General features: G+C 28.1%; 2 protein-coding genes across 4 annotated transcripts; both read left to right on the top strand.

The window, feature by feature from the left end:
* Positions 1-3: 3 nt before the first annotated feature.
* On the top strand, positions 4-7,466 carry LOC122500176 (dual specificity mitogen-activated protein kinase kinase 4-like). Its single transcript, XM_043608964.1, has 10 exons — positions 4-298; positions 959-1,006; positions 1,344-1,415; positions 1,485-1,599; positions 1,672-1,755; positions 1,833-2,010; positions 2,090-2,209; positions 2,385-2,684; positions 6,017-6,243; positions 6,320-7,466. Exons 1-10 carry the CDS (start codon positions 256-258, stop codon positions 6,483-6,485), a joined length of 1,353 nt encoding a protein of 450 aa, XP_043464899.1. The 5' UTR covers positions 4-255; the 3' UTR covers positions 6,486-7,466.
* A 255-nt stretch (positions 7,467-7,721) lies between these two features.
* Positions 7,722-24,629, top strand: LOC122500178 (forkhead box protein J1-B-like). Of its 3 annotated transcripts, XM_043608968.1 has the most exons (5): positions 7,722-7,762; positions 7,984-8,044; positions 18,656-18,944; positions 23,059-23,237; positions 23,609-24,629. In XM_043608968.1, exons 3-5 carry the CDS (start codon positions 18,710-18,712, stop codon positions 24,002-24,004), a joined length of 810 nt encoding a protein of 269 aa, XP_043464903.1. In that variant the 5' UTR covers positions 7,722-7,762; positions 7,984-8,044; positions 18,656-18,709; the 3' UTR covers positions 24,005-24,629. The 3 variants fall into 3 exon arrangements, with proteins under 3 accessions (XP_043464903.1, XP_043464902.1, XP_043464901.1); XM_043608967.1 differs by having other exon boundaries at positions 7,756-8,044; XM_043608966.1 differs by lacking the exons at positions 7,722-7,762; positions 7,984-8,044 and adding an exon at positions 17,716-18,481.
* The last annotated feature ends 811 nt before the right edge of the window (positions 24,630-25,440 follow it).

Genomic DNA, 25,440 nt, shown 5'->3' with positions numbered 1-25,440 from the left:
AAGTCGTGCGACACACTATTGACTGTGTGTTTAAGTGTAAATTCTTGGAAAAATCAAGGCACACCGAGCTTCAGCTTTAAAGTTTGTAAAATCATTTTGTTTTCGGTATAAATTTGACGCTAAATTTCATAAATAATGTCCACGATGTATTACGCATATGTTAAGTTGATAAGCCCTTGTGAGGAAGGCCCCTGAGGTGCGCCTGACAAGTGGTTTCTATACTTTAAACAACCGGACATTTGTACAACTTACACGATGGCTGAAAATCAAGGAAACTCCTCAAATCAGATCAATCAAGGTACATTAATATTTTATTTACTCTTTTTTTACAACTTGAAATCTAAATTTGACGATTCTAACCTTACTGATTAACCTGGCGGGATTCAATGTCTACCGATTTTTTTAGTTGACATTACGTACTTAATACTTTTCTTTTCTTTGTTTACTTAAGATATGCTTGTGATATGCAGCAGTGAACAGTTTTCTCTATTTCACCCTAAACGATAATTCCCTTCAATTTTATTTTATTCCTTTCCCTAGGTATTATTTCAAGTATTTATATTATATTTTTTAAAGTCCGAATATTGTTTGCTATATAATTGCAGTACGCTATGATTATTGTGGAAAAAAACTGTTTACTTACTGCTTAATAAATCACGACTTTTTCTTTTTGTTTTCAGTAATGTCTATACATGAATAAGTTGTTAAAAATTATTGTTAAATATTATTTGAATTCTTCAAAGAAAATACTGAATTTTTATTTACTAATAATAATTTTCGTTTTACGTAATTAAATATTGGATTAAATATTAAATGTACTTGATATTTAAATATTACTGCAGAATTGAAGAAAATTAAAAAAATATTTTATATATAAAATATGTTTTTTACATTCTCATCACATGAGAAGGTATTTTAATTTCTGTAAACTGATATATTTCCCTTTTTCAAAATTTAGAAAAGTTTAGACAAATGCGGTATCAATGGAGATCATCTAGTCCATCAGGTCAGTGAAATATTTTACAAATTTTGTATTTTTATACAGTGAAAAGAAAATATGAGGTGAAATTACATTAAACTTTGAGTTTATTACATTTTTTAATGTTCAAACCGTTGAAACAAAAACATTTGTATAGAAAAAATCGAGTTTATGTTTAGAAAACCATTATTTTTATAACGATATGTAATTAAATTTGATCTATATTCGTCTTGAGAAATTGAAAGAAATATTTTCAAGTTTTCAATAATGTTTACGAATAATGAAACATTTGAAACATTTTGTTTCCAAAATTAGAGTTGTATTGGAGTAATGACACGTAATAAATGTATTTATGTTCCTATAGGATCTTCCAGATCATTTAATTTTCAACGGATGGATTTTCGAGCGAACAATGACGTTCAAAACGACATGTCTGGTGAGTTTTTTTCTACATTTATAAATAAATCAGAAATTACACGCTATTTAATTGTTTGTGCTTTATTAGAAAAAAGAAGACAATTGAAGCTTAGCTTTCAAACACAAGGAGGCAGTAAGTCATTCTCTAATTCAACCAGTTCTACACTCTCAAATTCAGCAGCTCCTTCAGTGTGCCCACCCTTGTAAGTTAATTTTTGTAGAAAATTTAATGTTTCATTTGTATTTGTTACCAATAATTAAATCTATTTTCGCAGATCACGTCCTAGCTTACCACTAACTCTACCAAAACTTCCTGCAAGGCCCAGACAACAACAAGAATTTCTTCCCGATAAAGCGAGGTATTTATCTGTAAATAATTGCAATAATGAAATGAAATGAAATGAAATACTATTGAATTGTCTGTCCATTTTTTTAGGGAAAAATTAAGAATGTGTCAATCAATGCAGAGTACTGGGAAATTGCAATTATCTCCAGACACTATATACGATTTTACCAGTGAAGATCTTCAGGATTTGGGAGAAATAGGAAGAGGGGGATTTGGTACTGTAAATAAGATGATACATAGGATAAGCGATACCGTTATGGCTGTGAAGGTAAATTATTGTAAAACTTTTAAAACTGAAGCAAAAGTTATGGAACTTGTGGTTTGCTAAAAAATATTGTCCATTATAGAGAATTCGTTCGACGGTCGATGAGAAGGAGCAAAAGCAGTTATTAATGGATCTCGAAGTTGTCATGAAATCTAATGACTGTCCTTGCATTGTGCAATTTTACGGGGCTCTGTTTAAAGAGGTAACATGCCTTTATTGAAGTTTGCAATTTTTAATTCCAAATTAAAAATTCTATTCTCTATTCAAGTTAATATTAATTATTTAAGTAATTATCGGGTTTTTTAATTTTATCAAGTATGCAATCGGAAATAAAATTTCTAAATATAAATAAATCTGTGTAATCGATAACGATTTAGGGCGACTGTTGGATTTGCATGGAGCTAATGGACACTTCTCTTGATAAATTTTACAAATTCATTTATGAGAGGTTGAACGATAGGATACCAGAGAGTATCCTGGGAAAAATCACTGTTGCTACTGTGAAGGCGTTGAATTACCTTAAGGAGAAATTGAGGATCATTCATCGGGATGTCAAACCTAGCAATATTTTGCTAGATCGTCGTGGAAATATTAAGCTCTGTGACTTTGGCATTTCTGGACAATTAGTAGATTCCATCGCTCGGACCAGAGACGCAGGTTGCAGACCTTACATGGCTGTACGTAACTGAACAAATCATTTTCAATTATTATAAATAAAACTTTAAAATTAACGATCACTCCGAGTCAAAAGTCAAATTTGACTCGGAGTGATGGTTAATTTTAAAGTTTTATTTATAAATTCATAAAATTTAATTTAAAAATGAAAACTGACTTTATTACAATGTAAATCGAAAATAAATGCCTGGGAAACTCGGTTATTTGGTTTTAGTTAAAGAATCACAGACAAAAATAAGAAAGTTTAAAGAAATAATACTTAATGATATCCACGAAGTAGTAAAAGGAGTTTTTCAAACTTTAGTTTCAAGTAGACATGAAATAAAATTCAGTTCGTTAATTTTGTTTCAAGTCGACACGAAATTAAATTCAGTTCGTTAATTTTATTTTAAGTCCAGGCCTTGGATATTATGACTTTTTCGACTTTTTCGACTTTTTTTTTTACAAATTTTGTGACAAAATACCACAATTTTAGTAAAACTGCAACTTATTTCGATTTTTATTACTATGAAAAGTATAATAGACAAATCTTTAAAAAGTTATTTTTGAATAATTTTTCTAATTAAATTTTCGAAATATACAAAATATTCAAAACCTTTTTATGTAATTGTTAAAATTTTTTTATTATTTTGAAAAGCTTTTGAATAATTGAAATTTTGTAAAATTTAATTGAAAATAATTGACTTTATTAAAAATTTTGAAAATCAACTTTGGAAGAATTTCAATTTGCAAAATTTTGAAAATAATTTAATTCTCAAAAATTTTAATGAAAAATCTTTAATTGTAAATTTTATAAGAAATGAAAATTAATGAAAATTAGTTTCTAAGAATTATATTAAAATATTTTTGAAAAAAGTAATTCTCAGAATTTTTGCATTCTAAATTTTTAAAATTCAATTACATATTTTCAATATTTTCGATTTCATATTTCCGAAAATTCAAATACATACAAAAAATAATAACATTACAATTTTTTAGAATTATTTTTAACATTTTGAAGAAAATAATCATAATTCAAAATTTGTAATTAAAATTCTTCAAAAAATTAATTAGTTTTTTTTCAATTATACAAAACTTTTTTTTGTCAATTCAATTACCTATTTTTGAAAAATTACATTACAATATTTTTATAAAAAAAACTAATTCTTAGTATTGTTTTTATAATAATTTTTTAAGATTCAATAAAGTAAATTATATATATATTATATTATACTATTGTCAAACAGTTAATTTAAAAAATTATTTAAAAATATTTTTAAAAAATTAATATTATGAATTTTTTTATTAATATTTTTGAAAATATTCTACCTTAATATCTTTAGAAAGAAAAATAGACAGTTTCAATTCTTGTAAAAAAGTAAATTTTTGTATTAAAATAATTGAATTCTCGTAGAACTTTTGGAAAATTATTAAAAATTAATATTAGATAATTAATTGAAAGATGAAGTTTAATTAAGAATTGTAGAAAATAATTGAATTTTGGAAGAGTTCTACTTTTAATTTTTAGGAATTATCAAATTTCAGAAGTTGAAATGTTCTTAATTTTATTTCCCGAGAAAAAAGAAATAAAAAGTATTTAAATATTTATTTAGCAAAGTTATTCAAGTTTTGATTAATTGAATTTAGAAATCAGTGAAGATTCAAAGAAATACAAAAATGTTATTTTGTATTTCCCTGAATCTTCACTGATTTCTAAATTCAGTCGTTTAATTAATTCAGTGTTGTCACAAAAATGTTATTTTGTATTTCCCTAAATCTTCACTGATTTTCTATTGTTAATCGACGAAAGCGACTTTTTTGACTCGTTAAAGTCGATCCGAGGTCTGCGAGTCGATTTTTAATTTAGTTTTCTTTCAGTCCAGGGTGTCTACTAACCGGGAATTCCGGGAAAACCGGGAAATAACCGGGAATTTTATTTGACCGGGAATTAGCCGGGAATTTTATACCGAACCGGGAATTTTTTCACAAAAATTAAAAAAGTTTTATTATTTTAATTTGTTTTTAAAAAATCAATTTTTATTTCAATTTTTATAGATATTTATACTGTTCTCTAAATTTAAGTTAGTTAAAAATAATTAATTTGATGATAAAAAATCAGTTACCAATTCAAATATATTATGTAAATAAATTTAAAAAAAATTATGGAGTTAATAGAAATATTGTGAAATTCGACTGAAAATATGTAATTAAATTTGTTAAAGAAATTCATTAGAAACTTCTTAACAAATAGAATTTTCAAAGTATTTTAATTTAATAATTGATTAATAATTGAATATTATAAAGAGTAAAATTCTAATGTATTCATGTTTCTTACTGCGAAGATTAATAATTAAAATTTTTATTAGTTAATTTAAAAAAAATATACATACTTAAAATTGTTTAATAAAATTGAACTTTCGCAAAATTTTTTTTAAATCTAAAAAATAAAATTGTTGTAATTTTTTAATTCTATTGTTTCAAGATAATTGAATTTTTCTAAACAAATCATTGAAATTTTTTTACTTTTTTTGAAAAATAATTGAATTTTTTTAAAGAATTTTATTTAAATTTTTCGAAAATAATCAAGGGAAGTTAGTGACCATAATTATAATTTTATTTTTAAAATTTTAAGTCCCTCTTACAGTTTTAAATCAATTTTTTGCTTCTAAAAATTATACTATTCTATTATTATTTAATAATTATAATTATTGAACTTCTCTTAAATTTTTATCATTTTATATTTCTGAATGTTCAAATAAATGATATTTATTTATTTCTTGAGCAAATTAAATGTTTATTAGATACATATTAAGTAAATAATTAATTATAGCTGCTTATTATTTTCAAAAATTTTAATAAAATTCTTCACAAAAATTAAATTATTTTCATAAATAATAGCATTCTTTGGAAGGATTCAATTATTTTTATAAATAGTAAAATTCTTTGCAGAAGTTCAATTATTATCAATGTAATTTTAATAAAATTGAAAAATACAATTTTCAATTATAATTATAAAGAGACAAGATTATTTTTAAAAACTTGAAAAAATTCTTTGTTTAATTCAAGTATTTTCCAAGTGTTTAATTAAAATTATTGAAAAAAACATTATTTTAAAAAAATTTAATGATTTATTTATGTTTGAAATCAAATTTAAATTTAAATTTGATAAGAAAAAAAAACCGGGAAAAAATTAGGATATAGCCGGGAAAAACCGGGAAATAACCGGGAATTTTGTTAAACGAAAATAGTAGACACCCTGAACTTTCAGCATAGGTCCCTGGTCGTTTGAAACAATAAAAACCGAATTGAAAAATTATTTTCGCAAATATATTCACTATTGAAAATTTGTTTCCAGCCCGAGCGAATAGATCCTCAAAGAGCACGTGGTTACGACGTTAGGAGCGATGTCTGGTCCCTAGGAATCACTTTGATGGAAGTTGCCACTGGATATTTTCCTTATCCAAAATGGAACTCAGTTTTTGAGCAACTCTATCAAGTGGTTCAAGGCGATCCACCAAGATTAACACCAAACGAAAATGGAAATCATTTCACTATGGATTTTGTTAACTTCGTAAACACCTGGTAATTCGATTTATTATACTTATCAATTAGTAATCGTAATAATAATATTAATAACATTTCGTTTTCATTTTAATAGCTTAATTAAAGAGGAAACTCAACGTCCAAAGTACAATAAGCTTTTGGAGCATCCGTTTATAAGAAAATCAGAAGAAGCATCAATTGATGTAGCTGCTTACATAGGCAGCGTTCTGGACAATATGGCTAATAATGGCGTTACACCATTTACCACTAATCAGCCTTAAAAATTTTGAATATGGAATGGAAAGAAAGAGAAGAGAGATATAACGAAAAGAAGAGATTTTCTTTGCTTCGAACCTGCATTTGTCACACCCCCACCGCTGATGTTACACGTAGGGGAGCAAGCTGCTTCGTTGTAGAATAGATAGTCGGCGCGGCGACGAGGTAATGTGTAGAACTGTATCTTCGTGTCGTACAAAACTCGTAATTATAGCGAGTAGGGGGGTTGTTAATCATGATATATAATTAGAAAGGAAGTGGAAAATTCATTTCTAGAATACTTTCCTACCAAGATCACTAAAGAGCACATAATTGTGTAAACCTCTTTTCTATCTATCTTTCTTTCTTTTTTTCTTTCTTTCTTTCTTTCTTTCTTTCTTTCACCTTCGAGGTAAACGGTAGTAATAATCAAACCAATTCGGCAAAATTGCCATAAACCTTATAAACTTGTAATGTTTTTGTATAGATCATACAATTTTAAAATATAGTTCGTTCTGTCAATTTATAGATCAAGCTTACACCAAGTTTTATGCAGAAGAAAATAAATATTTTAATTCATCTTGATTTTTGCGTCATTTCTCACATTTTGTGTCTATTAAAGGACTAAATATGCAAAGCATTTCTTATATTCGTAATTATAATTAAGTATTTATAATCTTGCAGTTTTACGACATTTGATTCCGTGCTTTGGAGGTGAAATTAATTTAAACATAATTGCATTGCAAAAATATTTGATTTTCGGAGAAATTTTTAGAAATTTGTCGACCTTGATTGCTCTTGTATGAATTAAAATTGCGAGACAGTTCTTGGTCATCCTTTTATCTAGACAATAGAGCGTTGACTTACTGAAACCTGCGGGTTGACGTTCAAGTATAGTGAACGCAAATAAAAGAACGAATAAAAGAAAATTGAAAAAAAGGAAAATGTGACTGTTCTTAGATTATTGTGTATATCATATCAATAAACACAATAGAATAAGATTGTAATAATGGATCATTTTATTCATTAAAACCTGTCCATTGTCTAAAATTTTTATTACTTTCTCATAAAGTATTGTTTTATTATTTCTAATTAACTTTAACAATTTTTCGTAATTTGAAAAAAATTAATTCTCCATGGCTGACAATATTCGAGTATCTCAAATGTAAAATTTTATATTAAGCAAGTGGAAAAAACTTGAACAGAAGAAAAAATAAAAGTGAATAGGACTATGGAGGGTAGTTCGATCGATAGTTTTACCGACGCGGTACACCTGCAGGTAGTCACGATACCACTTGTCCAGGTAAACGAGGATGGCTGGTGAATAGTGCTAATAGTGATTTCTGAGGATCACGGTAGCGGTCACAGTAAATCCAGTCCGAATTTAAATTTCTCTCCCTTTATTCAATTTAACAATTATTTTTTAATTAATTAAAGAAATCATTCGTTCCTTCTAAATAAAAAATAAATCCCCTTTTTATAAATTTTGCAAACAATGTAACGTGTGTTATATACGGTTTTTAGTGAGAAGTACGATTTCGCCGAATGCAAAGCGTGAGGAAAGTCAATAATTTTTCAAAACTAAGTAAGTATTAGAAAGAAAAGAAAATTTACTAAAAGAAACTATCCTTTATGATCTGTTATACTTATAGATATTCATGTTTTATTTAAATTACCAGCTATTATTTATTTAAATGCTAGAGATACTTCTATGCCATAATTAGTATAATAATTTACTATAAATATTTTTCCTGACAGGAATATTCCTCAAGAAAAAGTTATTTTTTCTAAATTTTACATAAAATACGACAATCTGAAAATATAATTGAATTTTAAATAGCTTATTTATTTTTTAATTTCCAATAATTTTTCTAAAAATTCATTGATGATCGGAAGAGATTAGTGTGGAATAATTTTTTCATTAATAAATGAACAATTTTTGACATAATTTAAAACAGTGCTCATATAATGGTTTCAATACTGCGTTTTAATTTTTAATCCGTAATGATTTTACTTTATTACGCATTATTGTCAAGTATTGCTCATTTTTGCGCAAAAGTTGTCTTAATTCAATTTCAATTCAATAAAATAGAATATTTTTATTTCTCGTTTGGATTTTCTTAATCTAGTCGATAAAAATTCACAAAAGAAACTTTTTTCTTGAAACTGCTTGAGTGTTAATTGAAAAAAATTCTCAAAAAAAAATTTATTCTAATCTATTTTAATAATAAAAAATATATATTCTTAATATTTAGAATAAATACTTTTAAATTTAGTATATTTTAGTAAATACAAAGGGCATATTCTTATAGTTTTAAAAATTTAATTATTAAATACACTAAAATAGAATAAATTTTGTTTAGTAATGTTTTTAATAAACGTATTTCATTAAAAAAAGATTAAATTAATCAATTTTTGGACTAATTTTTTCCATTAAAAAGAATGTGTCTAAATTAAAACTAAATCACTTAAAACATTTTGAAAAAATAATTCTTGGTTGGATTATTTTAATAATGGATGGATTTAAGCGTTGCAGATTATTTTAATCCATTTTGGTGTTAAAATAATATCCCACAATTTTCTGTGATAATAAAAAAGAAGATTTGTTTTATAAATAATTATTTTTAACTACAATAAAAAGACTGACTTTTTGCTTTTGAATTAGTCAATTTTACTAATAAATAGTAATTTTCACCAATTTATAAATAAATTTTACTGATAAATAGTAATTCAGTAATTTTCACTAATTTATTAGTAAAGTTTACTAATTCAAAAGCAAAAAGTCAGTCAACTCAATAATTCAAATTAGTAATCTTTTTTACTAATTAAAATTTAGAGAAAGCTATATAAATTAAAGTAATATTTGATATTGAAATTAAATTTATTTAAAAGAATTTTCGTAATTTTCGAAATGTTTTTTGGTTCTGTAAATAAATCGAATAAGTCCTTGAAAATACATTTTCTGTGAAGGGTAAATTAACTGATAAAAATCTGTTTAGATTTATTCCGTGAAACGTTTTATATTTATTAAGTCATTGCCAGTTTTCTAAGAATTAGTAATTTTTTATTATTTGTTTTTTTTTCAATATATATAAGAAAATTTTTCTGCGCGAATTATATAGGGTAGAAATATTAAAGCAAAAAGAAAATTTGAACTTTGGTTCATTTTTAAAACAGAATTTCGCGAATTAAATTGCTTGAATTTAATATTTAACTACTCGAGCAATAATAATAATGACAATATAATAACTTTACTTTTGCCATAAACAAAAAATTTTCTGTTGTGTTTATATTTATCTTTTTAATTTTGAACTTTTACATGAAGTAATAATTCGGTTTATCTCATCAAGTAAAATTTGTATCGCCGGAGCATATATTAAATAAATTATAAAAATAATATTGAGATAGACATTTATAGGTTAAAAAGTTTCTTCACCTAATGCATAATAAATAAAAGAAATGTAAAGCCGATTGTACTTAAGGTCATGAATGTCAAAAGAAGAACATATTTTTTTATATAAACTGCATTTGATATTTAAAATAAAATAGAGTAAAAATATAAATTATAAAATTTAAATATAAAAGTTGAAAATAATACTATTTATTGAATTTCCATAAAATTTTCCTGTATTTTTATATTTAGATCCTAATTGAAAAATAAACGGCATTAAAATTTTGCAATTTCAGTTAAAATTTCTGGTAATATTTTCGACGAGGTTTGTCTGGAAGTTTGAAAAGGGTATTTGCTACTGTGCAATAGGAGCGCAGTGCTGCTGCATTTGAGGGAAGATCAATTCTCTTGAATATTTGATGAATCCTCAACCCTCCCGGAAACTATACTTGTTCTCTAGTCCATATCTGTCCCCTCTCTTTGTTCTATTCGAGCACAGTCCACGTACATCATAATATAACTGACTTTCCACGTGGTGACCTAATGTCTCTCTTCTCTGTAAGATTTCAATTCGAGAAGCAACAATAATTTTCAAATTACCCTGGTTTGCTAATCGTATTGATGATTTGGATTATTGAACAGAAAAACTGAAAAAAATTTTGAAAACTCTTCTGTTGAAAATTTTGTTGAGTTTTTCTATTCAATCCAAATACTCGTTCAATTAGTCGAAATACATAATTTGAATGAAATTTTTATCTGGTTGCGGAATGATTCTTTTCAACTTTTGAAAGAAGATATTCAGAACCTCGAGGTCAATGGATGGTTGACATGAAGTTGATGATGAAAAATGCAATATTTGGGAGAGACAGTGAGATCGACCATTTTGTGGCATCGGGAGGACAAATGGCGCTCATGCAGGTTCATCCTTGTCGTCCATATCGTCGGCGTCGCTCGACGTCAAAGGGGAAGTATCTGCGCGGCGGATCAATAATCTCCTGGGAACATCCGTCCCCCTGCCGAGCTTCTGGTGGCGGACTGCAAGCTCTGCTGGTGGTGTGCAGCACCAGCACCGGCACCTGTTTGTGCTTTCTGACTCACTACCTGATGGGCCCATGCCAATACTATAATGCACAAACCACCCTTTCCTCTTCAATATCCTGCAGAACAAATATGTACCTACACATGTTACACACTCCCACTCGACTTATGGCCGCGCACATGTGTAATTCATAGTCTCAATACAGACATTCGAGTATTTATGATTCTGCGGAAAAAGGCACAAAGTATCAAATGATGAAACTCTATTTTTAACCCTAATTTGTACTTTTCTTCTGTTTTTACCGTTTTTACCGTTTTTACGAGATCAACGATCTTTTCTTTTAATCCCAATTTCGAAAAAAAAATTACAATCCGAAAATACTGCGACTTCGATTTAGATTAAAAAATTTATTTTATAATCCAAAAAAAGATTTACCTTCGCATATATTCTAGGTTCAAAAATATTTTCCACGTGGAAAAGAATATTCTTTGTTTACAAGTATTTTCTTTGCAAAATAGTTCATTAAGAAACATTGGATGTTCGCAATGTTGAATTAATGTAAATAAATTTAATTTATGTTAATCCTTTAACGCCTCTGCAAAAATTTTTAATTTTTACTAATTCAAATTTACAGATAGTTGTTGGATTAATAAATCGTAATTATAGACTATTTACTTTAACTGTGCACATTCAGTATATAGTAAAATTAATCTAAATCTTCTAAAATTTACTAAAAAAAACCTTGTTGTCAATATATTTTTCAGTCTATACCTTGTAAAATTAACATTTACTTTTCCTCCGTAAATCGGAGGAAAAAATTTTAATTTAACCCTCTTCCTCCCTCCCTCCCACCCTTCTCGTCTTTTGTAAAAATCTATATTAAATATATGCCTAAACACGGAGGTACTCAGAAAGTTTTTAGAATTTCTTTCCAATTCAGAAAAAAATTTGTATCTTATTTAAAAACAATAACGCTGGTATTGATAATTTTATTTAACAATTTTCGGAATTGAATATCAAATTTAGTCTTTGTTCATCAAATTGGAGATTTTTTTATTAAAGAAGAGCTTTTTCCGAAACACAGAGGTACTCGGAAATTTTTTTGAATTTATTTCCGATTCAGACAAAATTTGTTTCTTGAAAAACGACGCTATCTTGATCATTTTTTTAAAACAATTTTTGGAGTCGTATATCAAATTTGGGCCTTTTTTCATCAAATTCGAGCTTTTTATTAAAAAAGAGCTTTTTTCGATACACGGAAGTAGGTACTTAGAACTTTTTTAGAATTTCTTTCCGATTCAGAAAAAATGTGTATCTTGAAAAATGACGACGGTCCTGTAAATTTATTTTCACAATTTTTGGAGTCGAATATTAAATTTGGGCTTTTTTTCATGAAATTGGAGCTTTTTCGGACTCACCAAGGTACTCAGTACACTGAAAAAAACTGCTTATGGTACTGCCATAAATATGACCAATTCTCACATATTATATTGGTGGACATGGAACAGCCATATAGTATTGCTGTTTCAGCTATACGTCCTAACTATACTCATATGACAAAATCGACAATATCGAAAAGTTCCATGGAAGTACCTCCTGGAAATTCTGCAAGTTTTTTATTTTAATAATATTTTACATTTCTATTATGATGAGAGTTTAATACATAATAAACTTTGTTGCAATTTTTTTTGCAAAATCGTATTTCAATCAAGTTTTGCAAATTAATGGTAACAAAGCTTATTATTAGACTCTAATCACAATACAAATGTTAAAATAATATTAAAATAAAAAACTTGCAGAATTTTCATGAAATTTACAGGGGGTACTTCCATGGAACTTTTCGACGTGCGGGGTAATATTCAAAGACATAAAATTGACAAATTCTGATCAAAGAATAGTTTGTATTTCATTTTAATTTTCACGTGGAGAAAATCAATTTTACATACGTCGAAAAATATATAATGCCTTTGAAAATTTCGTATGTGACTATAAATATATTTTATTGAAATGAATATTTCTTCATAGCATTCATCTATAGCATAGTTATTGGATGGAAAAGGACTGACCAGATCCACCCCTGGAATACATGTTTTTTCGAAAGAATATAGCTACACTACTTTTGTTTCTTGTGTGGGAGGAATAAGTGCGTGGAGGTGAACGAATCTCGACTTACGAATCGAGCCCTTTTACCACCAATGGACAGAAACTCCCTTCAAACCTGGTATGCTATTCGTGTCCTCGTCGAATGGACGTGGCTCTTACCCCTCTCTTTGAATATATCATCATTGGTGGTTTCTGCCTCTTTCTGATTCGATCAATGGAGTTAAAATGCACCTATGTACCACATTTTTCATATCGAAGAAAAAAATATCTATATAATTTCCCTTTCTCGTGACACCTGTGACACTCAATAACGTATAATTAACTCGTATTTCTATATAATAACTGAGTCTGGATTTCAAAACGATATGAATTTTGTACCTGTGTGATGGAGAATAGTTTATATTTTCCGAGAAAGAATATTCGACTCGTTTTCAAAATGATTTTGTACCTTTGATTTTTTAGTCTTTGCGGTTTATTCCGTAAAGGTTTTGACTAATACTATTCACATTGGAATTATTTTTTTGTCCTACCTGCACGAAAAGTATGTCATTTCGGGCACTTAAGGCGGGCGCAAAACTACTTTTACGCCCGCTTTTGCTCGTGCCCTCAATGCCATACTTTTCATGCAGTTCGGACCTTAATCTCGCCATCGTCCCAATCACCTATTTTGCGCCCTTGATACGAAAATAACTATTGTGACTGCATTTCAACCTCAAGAGTATTCAGTCCTAAAATTCTTTTAACCTTATTTAAAGCTATTGAAAAAAGTTTCACAGTTCTTCTAAGGATATCAATCTGAGACAAAAAAAGCATAAAAATTGTTGAGTTTTGGTACATTTCTTGTCTCAAAATTTGATATCCTCAGAATAACTGTGCTAATATTCAATTATTTCGGTTTTAAGATGGAAACAGTTTCAGACTTTGTTTATGTTGATTGACAAATGCCAACATCTTCAAAATGACAAACTTTATCTTTCAAAGATCCAAAAATTCAGCAAAAGTCTTCAGTGCTAAACAATTTTAAATTTTTTAATTTTGCACCAACACCAACGGTTCAAAAATACAGAGAATTAGACCAGAACTACCTACAATAAGAAACTAAAAATCCCAAATGACATCTGGGTTCTAATTGGAGATTTCGGAATTTAATTTGGGCCCTGACCTCAGAAACTATTTCCCCACCTGTTCCTTAAAAGAATGAAAATTTTCTGCAGGAATGCTTTAAAATATGTATCGTCTTCATTTTAAATGAATAAACCATTTTCATTTTTCAAGTTCATCAAGATCTGTGCCGATTTTGAAAATGAACAACTATAATAAATTAATTATTCTTTGGTTGTTACTTCTTATCCACTATAGGAACAAACTTATTTTTGGAAAGCAAGTTCGAATTAATATCAATTTGATCCTATTTATAACTATATCTGTGAAAAGTGTATGTTGTAGATTAAAAATAAAAGGTTAAAATTATTGGGCGAGGATGACTTCGACTTGAAGGTTTCGGTAAATGCGGGTGAGCAGCCGTTGTAAGCGTGACTTTTGTAATCAGGGGGCCATTTTTATAAATAATGTACCACAGCCCGCTTCTCTTATAAACTTCCGGTTCTGCTACTTTTCCGAATCAGATGTTATGCATATGGAGCACCTGGTGGCTAAACTTAACGACATATTTTATATTATTATTGACGTTGAAAAGGCATTAGTGAAGGGGAAAGTCAAAAGTATAGTTGCATATGCACAATATGCACTATAGGGTGTATTTTCATATTCACTTTATTATTTTTACTTTTATTTAAAATACAATAAAGAATCATGTCTTACTTTAAGAGAGGATCTTATATTGCAACATTTTCTGTACAAGACTTTATTACTACGATTATTATTATTATGTACTTTATGGCACTACCCAATGGGAAATTTACAACTGGCGTAGTACTGCGCCAGCACTGGCAGCACTGGCGGCAAGGCTGAGAGCCAGCACTGGCATAACTCTGGGATGATAACGCCGTCCGGCACTGCCGAAGTACTGTCTGTCAGTGCTGCCAGACAGCGCTGGCGCAGCACTGGACCAGTGCTGGCTGAGAATATTGCCGCAATAAATGCCGTATTGTTATTAATTAGTCGTAAATTCATAATTATAAATAATTTAACAACAAAATGGTAAATAATATTAATAAATAGTTATTATTCATAAAATATTTCTCTTTTTAATTAAATTGTATTAAAGATGGAGACTAACAATGGATATAGTAAATGAAGTTGAAAAAATTGTTTATAACATTTAAAAATTAAATAATAAACAATTACAGTAAGTGTGCATTAGATTTTCATATTTTAGTACCTAACGATTGGAATCTAGAAATATCGCAAACCTATGAAAATAAACAAAATTGCTGACGAGGGGAATCGAACCTACGACCTACGGACTAACAGACTAACGCTCTAACCACTATGCTAACGACACGTGTGTGCAATAAAATTTTAATATCTCAGTATCATTCAGACATACAATTATTGAGTCAAAGATGAGAAAAAAATAGGGATACGTTAGAAATAATAAATTTAAATAAAATAAATTGAACTAAATTTTTAATAATTAAATTACTTTACTTATTGCATTTAACATTTTACGTAATTCTTAAATTACGTGGTAATTTTTTAATAATTTTTTATTCATAGTAAGAAGTATAATAGTATTTTAATAGGAACCAAATTATTATTGAGATTAAAGTTTAAATTTTGTTTATAATTTTAATTTGTTTAAATAATTTATTATTTACAAAATTAGACAATTGTGTTAAATTGTTATTATTAAATTTAATAAGAATAAAAAATGAACAACTGAAAAGTAAAATATTAATTTTTTTTAATAAATTTATATTTATAAACATTCATAAACTTTTTTTATAACTTTTTTTCAAGTTTATGTCAAAAAAGCAATGTTGGCAAAGAGCGTTGTGAACAATTTTTCTATACTCAGCCAGCACTTGCCGCCGTGGCTTGTCCAAGCTTTGGCGAAACAAAAATTCTGTACTGCGCCAGCACTGATTGTCGAGGCTCGGCTAGACTACGCCGAACAATCGTCTGAGTACTAAGCCAGTGGTGAACATCGGCACTACACTGGCATTTCCCATTGGGTAATTGCTTTCCTAAATGATGGTTTATTAGGGCTTCAAATGTTTTAAATTTAAGGCAAATTTCATCTCAAAATGATTAGTATAATAACTAATTAAAAAAATGTTGAAATGAACTATCACTTCGACTGACAGTTTTTCGAGTTAAAAATCTACTCCAAAAGTGAGAATCTAGAGAAAAACAAACGAGTATATAATTTCAAATTTCAATTTCGTACCTATTCATCTACTAAAACCTACTGTTTATACTACTTTTTTACAATTTGCTACTAAATTGCATATACGTTTTTTTATATTTGTGACACTAAAATATATTTTCTTCTCTTTTTTTGAACATTTCCACTACTTTTCATTCGTTAATATTCAAAATAAAAAAATTATTCTCTAATATTTTAATAAAATTCTTTCAAACGATTCAATTATTTGCAAGAAATTTTTTGAAATTCAATTATTTTCTACATGTACTATTTTAATAAAAACTTTCCCAAAAAGATTTCAATTATTTAAAAAAAATTATATAAAATTCTCTTCAAACGTTCAATAATTATTCTCATAAATATATAATAAAATTTTCACAGGAATTCAATTATTTAAAACACAAATTTCATAAATTTTTCGAGAAAATTCAATTATTTAAAAACATTTTTATAAAATTCTTCGCAAGAATTTAATTATTTTCAAATAATTTTAACAAAATTCTTAGTGAAATTTAATTTCAAAAATTTGCTGATAAAATTGGCGCACTTATTTTGGAAAATTGTAATAATCTATTTAGAAGAATTCAATTATTTGGAGTATTAATAAATTTTTCACAGGAATTCAATTATTTAATTAATTTAATTTCAGTTATTTTTAATACAATTTTAAAGAAATTCTTCGAAAATTGCAACTATTCTTGAAAATTTTATTAAAATTCTTCGAAAAAGTTGAATTATTTTAGAAAATATTTAGATATTGTTCTTTATAAGAATTCAATTATTTGCAATAAACTATTTATTTTTGTATGTAAATGAAATTGAATTCTCGTAGAACTTTCTAATAAGTGGTTTAAAACTGAATTTCAATTAAAACTTTAGGTATTAATTAGAAATAATTAAACTTGAAAATATTTTTAATTTGAAGTCTTTGAAAATTTTAACTCTAGTGAAATTATAATAATATTTAAATTTTTATTTTGAAAAAAAATTAATACTGAAAGTTTTGAATAATTTTATTTAAAAATTTTAAACAAAAAAATGATTAAATTGAATGAATGTTGTAATTTTTAGAAATAGTTAAATTCCAAAAGGCTTTCTAAAATCATTTAAAACATTTTAATTCCCGCGTGGAAAAATAAATAGGTATTTTAATATTTAATTACAAAAAATGATTTATTTTAGAAATGATAAAAAAATTGAGTTGTGATACTTGTCGCAAACTTGTTGAAAATTATTGCCCTTTTTGGTTACTTTGAAACTGATACGTATAAGGATCCTAAATAATTTAATTTGAAACGTATCTTGCAATAAGTTCTTCTTTAAGTTACAATCGACATAGATTCGTAATTAATGGTAATTACATTCATTGCGGTTGCAATCAATAATAATCGATGATGGTATTAACAATTGGCAATAGTTATCCATTGGAGTAGAAAACGAAGTGAGGAATAGTTACAAAAGGGGTGACTATAATATATCCCCCCTCAAATAAATTTCTTCTCTCTACATCCAAAATAACATAGGAAACAGCTTCAATTTCTGCGTTAGTTTGTGTAGAAATTGGAATTGAAAGTAAAAAAGAAAAGCAGAAGTTATCAGAAATTGAGTGAAAAAAGCAATGGTGCCAGAAGTTGGCGGAGAGGGTGAATTGTTAGCGCACTAGACAGGCGATGAGGGTTGTGAGTGAGGTGTGTGTGTGTGTGTGTGTGTGTGTGGCTTGGCAGGTCGTACGGTCAGCCTGGCTCTAGCCGTGTGCATGGTCCACCTGCGAAAGACCCAGCACCTGTCGCCGCACGCGCACCAGCTATCTTATCCACTGGCTAGAGGGCTGAGGCAGATAGATAATGGGGTGTATAGCCTGCGCCCTGCCTGTTCCCCTGCCTTCAATTCTCCACAGTCAGCATTTAAACTTCGTCCAAGGAACACAGTGTATAAATATGTAAAGAACGAGAATTTACTTTTTTACACTTCCCACGTCACAGATGACACTCTTTCTTTTTGAAATATACTGACCCGATTCACTTTAAACCGCAGAATGACTCTTTTATAAAATCTGTTACTTTGTTGCTTGTTTAAAAAATTGTTAGTTACATAATGTTCATGTGAATTACTGAAAGTGCTTTACCAAGTGGTTCCATTCGGAGAAATGGAATGTGAGGTATGAACACCTTGGCTAATATAAAAACCATTCTTATTTCTATGAAAGTGTTACTCTTTGAATTTGAAAATTCGTTGCGAATGTAAATTTTTTGAAGAAAGTGCGTAAAGATTAAAATGCCATTTGTTGATATTATGATATTTACGTGTTTGATGATAATATTGAATTTTTAAGGGTAATGATTTGAGACGACTGTAAAGGAAGTGGTGATGAAAGAGCAGGTCAAAAATGAAGATGAACGTGCCTGATTTTGAGGAACCAATGTCAACGTCCACTGTGACAATGGAAGTTATGGAGACGGATAATTATGGCGTCGAGGCTGAATTAACCAGCTTATCTTGGCTACAGTCTCTCGACATCACAAGTGCATCGAGTCTACCAACTCCACCATGTTCGCCGTCACCACCCCCGGTTCCTCGTCAACCGGCCAAGAAGATGTCCCCTTTGCTCAAAGCTGAATTAGGTACACTATTTTTCTATTCGGTTTCATCAATTTTACATCTACTATTTACTATTTTTACATTAAGGTATACTATTTTTTTAAAGCACATCAGATCTACTATTTCTATTACACTTTTATCATAATTACGAATGAAGAATTCGACTTTATCAGCAATAACACAGGTCGACAAGATTTACTTTCCAAGAATCAGACAATACTTTTCCGAAAGTTTTCGACGTGCTGAATCCGAATCCGGCCAATATGGCGGACGATTTTGGAAATCTGACATCGAATTCGTATTCAATTATACCGAAAATCCGAACAACTATATTTGAAATTTAAATGTTTGTAGGTATATTCTTCTTTATTATCCAAGTTTTTTTCGTTTCTACTCAGTTTTCGAAGAAATCTCCAAACTCAGAAAATTGAATGAACGACTATACTCACAGGCAAATAAAGATTTTTTAAATTTTCAAAATGAATTTTAAAGGGGTAGAGTAACGCTTTTACATGCAATATTGACTTTCTGGAGAAAAAATTATATCTCCCGATGTTAAATGACGTCAAATATAGCTAAAAACGGGTTTTTTGCAATTTTAGGTTAAAATATCTGGAAAACCTGACGTGCAGGGTGTATTCCGAGGCCGGATTTCGATTTAGCACGTCGAAAACCTTCGGAAAAGTATTGTCTGATTCTTGAAAAGTAAATCGAATCAAATTTTGTTGGCCTGTGTAATTATTAGTGACATTTATTAAATGTCTCATTTTTCTTACACTTTTAAAAATAGCAATCTCAGGCTTCACACTCAATAATTAATTTCAAAAAAGTATCAAAAAGTAGCTTTAATACTGAAAAAAGCAGTAAAAAAGTATCTAACGAAAATTAATTTTAATAACAAATAAAAAAAATTGTTTTAGTCGATTCACAAAAATTTGATTCAGTATATTTATTTCCCTGACTGTTTCCTGATTTCAATCAAAAATATTTATTTTCATTCTAATCCTTTAAACTTTAATTCTAAATTTTTGTAAAATTCAATTATTTTCTAAATTGTTAACCTAAAAACTACAATATTGTATTAAAATATAATTTTTCAAGGAAACAAATAAAATTATTTAATAAAATTTAATTTAAATTTTTCACAGAAAAAATAAATTAATTATCTTTTAAAATTAAAAATTAAAAGAATATAAAAATATAAATATATTAAAATTAAAATTTAGTTATTTCTAAAAAAAATCGTACTATAACGCTTATAATATTCAATTATTATCTAAAATTTCAACTGAAATTTGTTTTTAAATCAATTCTTATTAAAAAAATCAACTGAAATTTAATTATTTTAATGCAAAAATTAAATAGTATATTAAATAATTGAATGTTTCTCAAAATTAAATTTTTATAACGAATTTATCAATTTTTAAAAAAATAATTGAATTTATGAGAAGTATTTTATTATTTATAAAAATAATTGAATTCTTGAGAAGAATTATATTGAATTTATTTTAAATAATTGAATTCTCTTTAAAAAATTTTATTAAAATTTTTAAAAGTAGGTAAAACTGAATTTTTGAGAAGCATTTTATTATTTATGCGAAAATAATTATATTCTTGTTATTGCTTGTGGAAATAATTGAATTTTTGTGGTTGAATTTTATAACAATTTTTTTAATTGATTGTCTTGAAAAAATTTTATGAAATATTTTAAATATATAATTATTCAATTCCTATGAAAATTGTATTACTTATAAAAAAATTGAATGTTCTCTCTAAATTCGAATTAGTAAAAATGCTTACTAATTTGAATCAGTGACTGACTTTATGCTCTTGAATTAGTCAAATTTATTAATAAAATTGACTATTTTATTTAGTCAGTCACTAATTCAAATTTAGAGAGTTTGCGAAGAATTTTATGAAAAATCTTTTGTGGAATTTCATTAAAATTGTATAGGTATTAGGGTGGTTCTTATTTTGGAAAAGTTGGAATTTCTTAGGTAGCCGGCCGTAATTTCAATTAAAATGTGAAAAAATGAGCTACCCACAAGAACAGCCCATTTGATAAATATTAACCCGTGCCGATGAAGGGTTAAAATTTAAATGCGGGGTTTAAGGGGCCGTACACATAATACGTCACGCGATTTTTGACCATTTTTGACCCCTCCCTCCCCCTATGTCACACTTCGTCACAAACCTTGAACCCCTCCCTCCCCCTACGTCACGTCACACACGTAAATTTCACTGTAAATTTTATACATTGGACATTATATATTATATACAACACTCTAAATTATTGAATCAGTTAGAAATAACTTATTTAGAAGCAAGAAATCAGTCACTAATTCAAATAGTTATATTTTTTTCTGACAATTAGTTAAAAATAACTGATGTTTCAATAAAATTTTTTTGGATTGATTCAATTATTAGTCACGTTTAACTACCTACATAGCACCGAAACTTTCCTAACAATTTATTGAAGGCAAGCTTCGAAATATTTAAATATGTTTAGTGAAAATTGTATAAAGATTTAAATATCCCACTTCAATAATTGTTTAGCGCGAAACTTTCCTGAAAATTTAACTTAAATTTTCAGCAAAATTTTTACGAAAGTATAGTCAAAAGTGTAATTAAATGTTCAGGAAAGTTTCAAGCTATATTTTTAAGAAAATTTGACGATAAACATTTATTGGAGTGAGAAATTTAAATCTTTACACAATTTTAAATAAACTAATTGCTAGTAAACTTTTCGAAGTATGCAAGCAAATCTTTAATATACATATATTTAGAAAAGTTTCGGTGTTTTGTGGATAATTTTTCAGTTATTTTTAACTGATTCAGATACAAAAAGACAGTAACTGCTGATTGCCAGTTTAAACCATGATTTTTAACTGATTCAAATTAAGACAATATATTACTTATCATATTATAAATAATATACCAATAGATGTTAAACAGGTACATATAATAGATATTAAATCGTTTAGAGCATTTTTAACTTGTTTTATTTAGAAAAAGTGCCATTGTCACATATAATTTCTTATAATCTTTGAATTTAAAAGATTGTGACGTAACACATGAGTTCACCCCCCCCCTCCCCCATGTCACACTTAGTCACAATTCTCAGACCCCCTCCCTCCCCCTAGCCGCGTGACGTATTATGTGTACGGCCCCTAACATGGGTTTGGTGCACATCTGCAAACTTTGTATACAAAGTTGTTTCCATAGTTTTTCGCTCGCTGAACACGAATATGATGTCAAAAATAACTTTTGACAGCTACCGGTTGTCAAAATTCTGTCAAATTTTGAAAAATGAGAATTTTCACGACTTTTATATTAACTTCTACGTTAAAAAAGGTTTCTTGTAAAAATTTCAACTTATATATATATAACAATTTAATACACTTTGACAGTTGACGCAGCTGTCAAATGAGTTGTCAACTTTTATAAATATCAGTTTTCAAAGAGTTTTAAATAAATTATCACAAAAAACGGTGCTGAGGTTAAATTTAGTTCATATATATATATATATATATATAGGTATTTAATATATTTTAGCAGTTGACAGCTATCATAGTGTATTAAATTGCTAGATATAAACTGAAATTTTCAAAAGAAACCGTTTTATTCGTAGAAGTTATTGTAAAAGTCGTGAAAATTCTCATTTTCAAAATTTGACAAATTTTTGACAGCTTTTTGAAAACCGGTAGCTGTCAAAAGATATTTTTGACATCATATTCGTGTTCAGCGTATATGAAAAACTGTGGGAATACATAGACCCAAGTCAAATTTTTAAGAAATGAAAAAGTTATATAATACAAAGTTTGCAGAAGTGCACCAAACCCATGTTAAACTTCATTTAAACTTTAACCCTACGTCGGCACGGGTTAATATTTATCAAATGGGCTGTTCTTGTGGGTAGCTTATTTTTTTGCTTTTTAATTAAAATTCGGGCCGGCGACCTAAGAAATTCCAATTTTTCCAAAATAAGAACCACCCTAATAGGTATAGATATTGAAAATCATTGATTTTGGAAAAGTTTTTGAGAATATTAATTGAATTGTTTTAAAGAATTTTGTTGCAATTTTTAGAATTTTTTTTAACTATTAGCGAATTTAAAGTGAACCTTGTTTGTTTCAGATCTAGTCGAGAATGCTGATAGATATCGCACAGATTGGAATGCAAAACCTCCTTTTTCATACGCTACTCTTATATGCCTTGCCATGCGAGCGAACAACAATAAACTCACTTTGTCAAATATTTATGCCTGGATTCGTGAAAATTTCTTGTATTACAAGCACGCCGATCCAGCCTGGCAGGTAATTAGTTGTAATGATTCGATTGTCATATTTCCTTCACAGATTTCTAAGCATCTCAAATTGAGAGCAAAACTGCATCAAAAAAATGCGATGCAACGCCAATGTTTTGATTAATGTTAATGCTCTAAAGAGTCAATGGTCTCAAAACACAAAAACCTGGTCTCAATTTTGTTGCAGCTCAAAATGAAACAATATTAAACGCCATAGAACCTGACTCCACAAGTCTCTCACTTGCAGCAAAAATTAGTCTCTTAAGTGAAGCCAGGTTTTTCCAGTGAATTTGAGAACCTTAAAATACAAGTCATATCCATTGTATCCATAAACAAAAAAATGTCGACAAAAATAATTCTCAAGAGAACCTTTTCTTCCAGAATTCCATTAGGCACAACTTGTCACTCAACAAGTGCTTCGTGAAATTGCCTCGTTCAAAAGACGAGCCGGGAAAAGGTGGCTTTTGGAAATTAGATCTTGGCCGCATTGAAGAGGGAAAACGAACAAGGCGACGAAATGCAACGACACGAAGCAATCGGCGTTCTAAAAAAGTGCCACAAACCACTGAAGTGACTACTCAGTTAACGGTGACAACAGGACTGTATGAAACTCCGCCAAATAGTGTCTCACCTCCTATTCCAGACAGCCTATCAGAAGTGCCTGAATCAACTCAGGTCAGTCTCACGGAAGAAGATTTAACCGGACTTTTAATTTCCACGGTTGGTTGGGACGAAAATCAATTAGAACTCCTCGACTCATTACTGGATTCCCTCTAAATATAATAATCAATCCTTTATATTCCTTTCGACGATTCTTTTCCGCAATAATCATTCAAACATATTTTGGGTCATTTATACATATTTTCCTATTATGCATGATATATACTATATAGAGAAAAAGATTCATATATAAATAGTGAGTGAAATAATAATAATAATAATCAATGAGATTTCTGTTTCATTAAATAAAAACGTGGAAATGAAAATCAAGTCTTGCAATACTGTTTTAAAGAGAAGATCTAAATTTGAAGGGACATTGATTCACGCAAAAGTGAACAAACTGAACAAACTGAACAAAATGAGCAAAGTCAATGAATCAGAAAAATCTTAACAGAATTGTGCCACTGATAATAAAAATTAATAAGATTACGACTTCTGATGATTGCAAACAAAGGATTTTCACCTTCTTAAAGTGCTATTACATTTCATTTCTATTTAAAATATATCTTGAAGATTGATGATCCTAATGTTCTGAACATTCAAATGAACGAATTTTATTTATTCTTTCAAATTTCTGTATCATTTTGATCCAATTGAGAATAAATTTGATACTTTTAGGAAAACTGTGAATTTGTAATACAAATTATGCGTCTATATGAAAACGCTTTTCTTATAAACTTATTTCTAAACGTAAAATTTAAGCTTTTAATTTTTATTGCAGTCACAGTAATTTATAAAAATGTAATAAAAAATATTTCCTTCACTTGAATGATCCGAACTTGTGGATCATTGTTTTAGTCCTTTCCTTTAGTTAAGAAATACTTTTCAAGTAATAACAATTTGGAAGTTGTATTTTTTTTAATTGAAATCTTCTCTCTAATTGTTTGACTAAAATTTAATTTTTCAATGAGTTAAGTGTAAACAAGTCAAGATATACCAAAGATTTAATTGTCCTTATTTATGAAAATGTTACATATCGCTATCCATTTTTTATACATAACAAAAAAAATATATATTTAAATCCGTTTCTTTATTTAATGTCTCGTTTGTTGTGGATACGTGAACTATCATCGCCTTTGTAGATTTTAAATATACACACAGTTTTTCTAAGGATGTCAAATTGAGACAAAAATCGTATCAAAAGGTTGCATTGTAACAATTTTGATACGTATTTTTGGTTTAATTTGATATCGTTAGAAAACTTGTGAGCTTTTATAGTATAGATTTTAATCAAGTTTATTAAAACTTTTATTGGATATAACTACCGACTGTGCCCAATAAAAAATGCCTTTTAATTGTTATTTCACACTGAAAAAAGAAATCTTATAATTTTAGCGAATTTTTCAAATTTTTAATGCGTATTTTCCTTTTAATATAAAAGTACTTTTTTCGGCTGTTGAAATGTTAATTTGATAAAAAATGTGGGCGATTCATTTAATATAATGTACATATTTTTGCGTAAAGATGAAATACTGTTCTTTCACGCACTCAAA

This window comes from Leptopilina heterotoma, unplaced genomic scaffold (genome assembly GCF_015476425.1).
Source record: "Leptopilina heterotoma isolate Lh14 unplaced genomic scaffold, ASM1547642v1 Lhet_182, whole genome shotgun sequence".
NCBI lineage: Eukaryota > Metazoa > Arthropoda > Insecta > Hymenoptera > Figitidae > Leptopilina > Leptopilina heterotoma.
Note: the sequence above shows the minus strand (reverse complement) of the source record. Positions and strands in the feature narration are given on the sequence as shown.